Source organism: Octopus bimaculoides, chromosome 26 (assembly GCF_001194135.2).
Source record: "Octopus bimaculoides isolate UCB-OBI-ISO-001 chromosome 26, ASM119413v2, whole genome shotgun sequence".
Classification (NCBI taxonomy): domain Eukaryota; kingdom Metazoa; phylum Mollusca; class Cephalopoda; order Octopoda; family Octopodidae; genus Octopus; species Octopus bimaculoides.
The window spans coordinates 4585959-4589287 of NC_069006.1; the positions used below are offsets into that span (position 1 = coordinate 4585959).

The 3329-nt window shown below is 41.2% G+C and overlaps 1 protein-coding gene across 1 annotated transcript in view; it reads left to right on the forward strand.

Annotated features, from left to right (window-relative positions):
- Positions 1-414: 414 nt before the first annotated feature.
- LOC106869859 (ADP-ribosylation factor 1) overlaps positions 415-3329 on the forward strand; it is a 6205-nt gene continuing 3290 nt past the window's right edge. Inside the window, exon 1 of the mRNA XM_014915779.2 lies at positions 415-1375. Coding sequence (XP_014771265.2) covers positions 1054-1375 — 322 coding nt within the window. The 5' untranslated portion in view covers positions 415-1053. The remainder of the gene's footprint in view (positions 1376-3329) is intronic.

Sequence of the window (3329 nt, forward strand, 5' to 3'; positions counted from 1 at the left end):
ATTCATGTGTTGGTCCTAAATAATTAATGAAGTCCTTACCGAGTCCGTCATGTTCTTAATTACAAGATGGTGCAATGACTGTTCTTTACTTAGTGTTGCCATCTTGTGTCTTTTACTTGTTTCATTCATTGCAGTGTGGCCATGCTGGAGCACCACCTTGAAGGGTGTTAGTTGAACAAATCAACCCCAGTAATTTATTACTTTTTTTTTTTTTAAAGTCTGGTATTTCTTCTATCAGTCTCTTTTGCTGAACTGCAACATCGGTTGTCAAATGGTGATGAAAGACAAATACAACACAAAGACACACAAATACACACATACATACACACACACACACATTAACATCATATAAACACATTAACATCATATAAACACATAGAAACACACACACACAGACAAACACACATACACACTCACAAATACACACTCACACACACACACAAAAACAAACACAAACACACGCACGCATACATACACACACAGAATCACATTAACATCATATAAACACGAGCGAGTTCGTTGCCAGTACCGCTGGACTGGCTCCTGTGCAGGTGGCACGTAAAATACACCATTTCGAGCATGCCTGTTGCCAGTACCGCCTGACTGGCCTTCATGCCGGTGGCACGTAAAAGCACCCACTACACTCTCGGAGTGGTTGGCATTAGGAAGGGCATCCAGCTGTAGAAACTCTGCCAAATCAGATTGGAGCCTGGTGTAGCTATCTGGTTTCACCAGTCCTCAGTCAAATTGTCCAACCCATGCTAGCATGGAAAGCGGACGTTAAACGATGATGATGATGATGATGATGACAAACACACACACACACAGACAAAGGCACACTCACAAACACACACACACACTCACAAACACACACAAGCACACTCACAAACACACGCACACACACAAATATACACACAAACACATACACACTCACAAGCACACACACGAATACTCACCCTCCCATACACACAAACACATACACACAAACAAACAAATACACACACACACACACGCGCACACAAATACTCACCCCACCCCCACACCCACACACATATGTATAGGCATCCTCTTCAGTCTGTTTGCATAAAGTCCATTCACATTAGTGTTTTACATTTGATTGTCTCTTCCTCAATACAGCGACCGTTATTCCGGCATTACTACAAAGGTACTGATGCTGTGGTGTTCGTGATAGACAGCGCCGACAGAGAAAGGCTCGACGAGCTGAGCTTCGATGTGATCCGACCAGCATTCTTGGCTGAGGAACTCTCCTCGGCTGTCTTCCTCTTCTTAGCAAACAAACAAGATCTGCCAGAAGCAATGACAGTCGAAGAAATCACAGACAAACTCTCGTTGAAGAATTTAAAACATGTTTGGAGTAAGTACCATGTTTCTTTCTGGCTCTGTGTGTGTGTGTGTGTATACTTGTGTGTGTACATGTTTGTGTCTGTTTGTATATTTGTGTGTGTGAGTTTGTGTACTTTGTGTGTGTTTGCGTATGTATGTGTATGTGTGTGCATTTGTGTAAATGCCTGTGTATGTATAAAGGGAGTATTTGTGCGTGTGTCTGTGTGTGTATGTATATATATATATATATACACTTGTGTGTGTACATGTGTTTGTGTCTGTATACTTGTGTGTATCTGTGTATGTGTGTTTGTATACTTGCGTATGTATGTGTATGCATATGTGTTTGTGTGTCCATGTGTTTGTGTGTGTGTGTGTGTGTGTGTGTGTGTGCATGCATTTGTGTAAATGTCTGTGTATGTATGGAGTATTTGTGTGTGTACAATGAAGGTTTATGTGTGTGTATGTATGTGTATACACTTGTGTGTGTACATGTTTGTGTCTGTATACCTGTGTGTATGTGTGTGTGCATTTGTGTATGTGTCCATGTGTGTGCATTTGTGTATGTGTCCATGTGTTTGTGTGTGTGTGTGTGTGTCCCCATGTGTATGTATTTGTGTGTTTGTGTGTCCACGTGTTTGTGTGTGTGTGTGTGCATTTGTGTAAATGTCTGTGTGTGTGTATGAAGGGAGTATTTGCTTGTGTGTGTGTGTGTGTGTGCCTGCCTGTATGTGTATTCATGTGTCTCTATGTATATGTGTGCAGATGGTATTTGTGTGTGTGTGTCTATATTTAAATGTTTGTGTGTATTTATGTGATGTTAATGTGTTTCCATCTGTCTAAATATCAAGTGTTAATCTCAATGTGTATATTTGCATGTGTGTGTGTGTGTTTATGTGATGATATTACTGTGTATTTGTAAGGTGGTGAGCGGGCAGAATCGTTCGGATGCTGGACAAGATGCTCAGTAGCATCTCCTCTGTCTTTACATTCTGGATTCCAGGATTCCAGCGAGGTTGACTTTGCCTTTCATCTTTTTGGGGTCAATGAAATAAGAAGCAGTTGAGTACTGGGGTCAATGTAACCAACTTGACCCCTCGCCGAAATTACTGGCCTTGTGTCAAAATTTGAAATCATTATTAGTGTGTGTGTGTGTGTGTGTGTATTCCTGTGTCTGTCTGTGTTAAGTCGAACGAGATGAGATACTGAATGCTGTGATGTGACAAACTTGAGCAGAGAGAGATAGCAGATTGTGTTGCCTTTATGCTGGCCAAATTGAGAAAGGAAGAGATGACCACAGGTCACGTGTGATCAACGAGGAGTGGTAGAGAGAGGAAAAGGGAGGAAGTTGAACATAGGTGAGTGACGAGAGACAGGGAGGAAGGGTAAGAGAGAGATATAGCAGTGAAGGGGAGAAGCAAGGACAACAGAAAGAAGAAGAACGAGAGGGGGTGATAGGTAAGAAGAAAGATAGATAGATAGATAGATAGATAGATAGACAGACAGAAAGATAGAGTGCAAGTTAGAAATATGAAGTTAAAACTTACTTGCATATGGACCCCCAACATCGCTTGACAACTGAGGCTAGTGTGTTTATATCCCCATAACTTAGTGGTTTGGCAAAAGAGACCTATAGAAAAAGTACTAGGCTTACAAAGAATAAGTCCTGAGGTCGATTTGCTCGACTAAAGGTGGTGCTCCAGCATGGCCGTAGTCAAATGACTGAAACAGATAACAGAATAAAAGTATATGTGTGTGTGTGTGTGGGGGGGGGGTTATGTATACAGTAATCCCTCAACTATCGTGGTTATTATGTTCCAAAATCTCCCACAGAAATAATTACTATCTAAAAAAATCTAAATGCCAATCGGCTGCAGAAACCCACAATATACTGAGGATTCCTCGATATAAATTTACATATATTAGCCAGAAAACTCTGCGATGTAATGAGTGCACGATAGGCAAACCACAATGGGATCTATTTT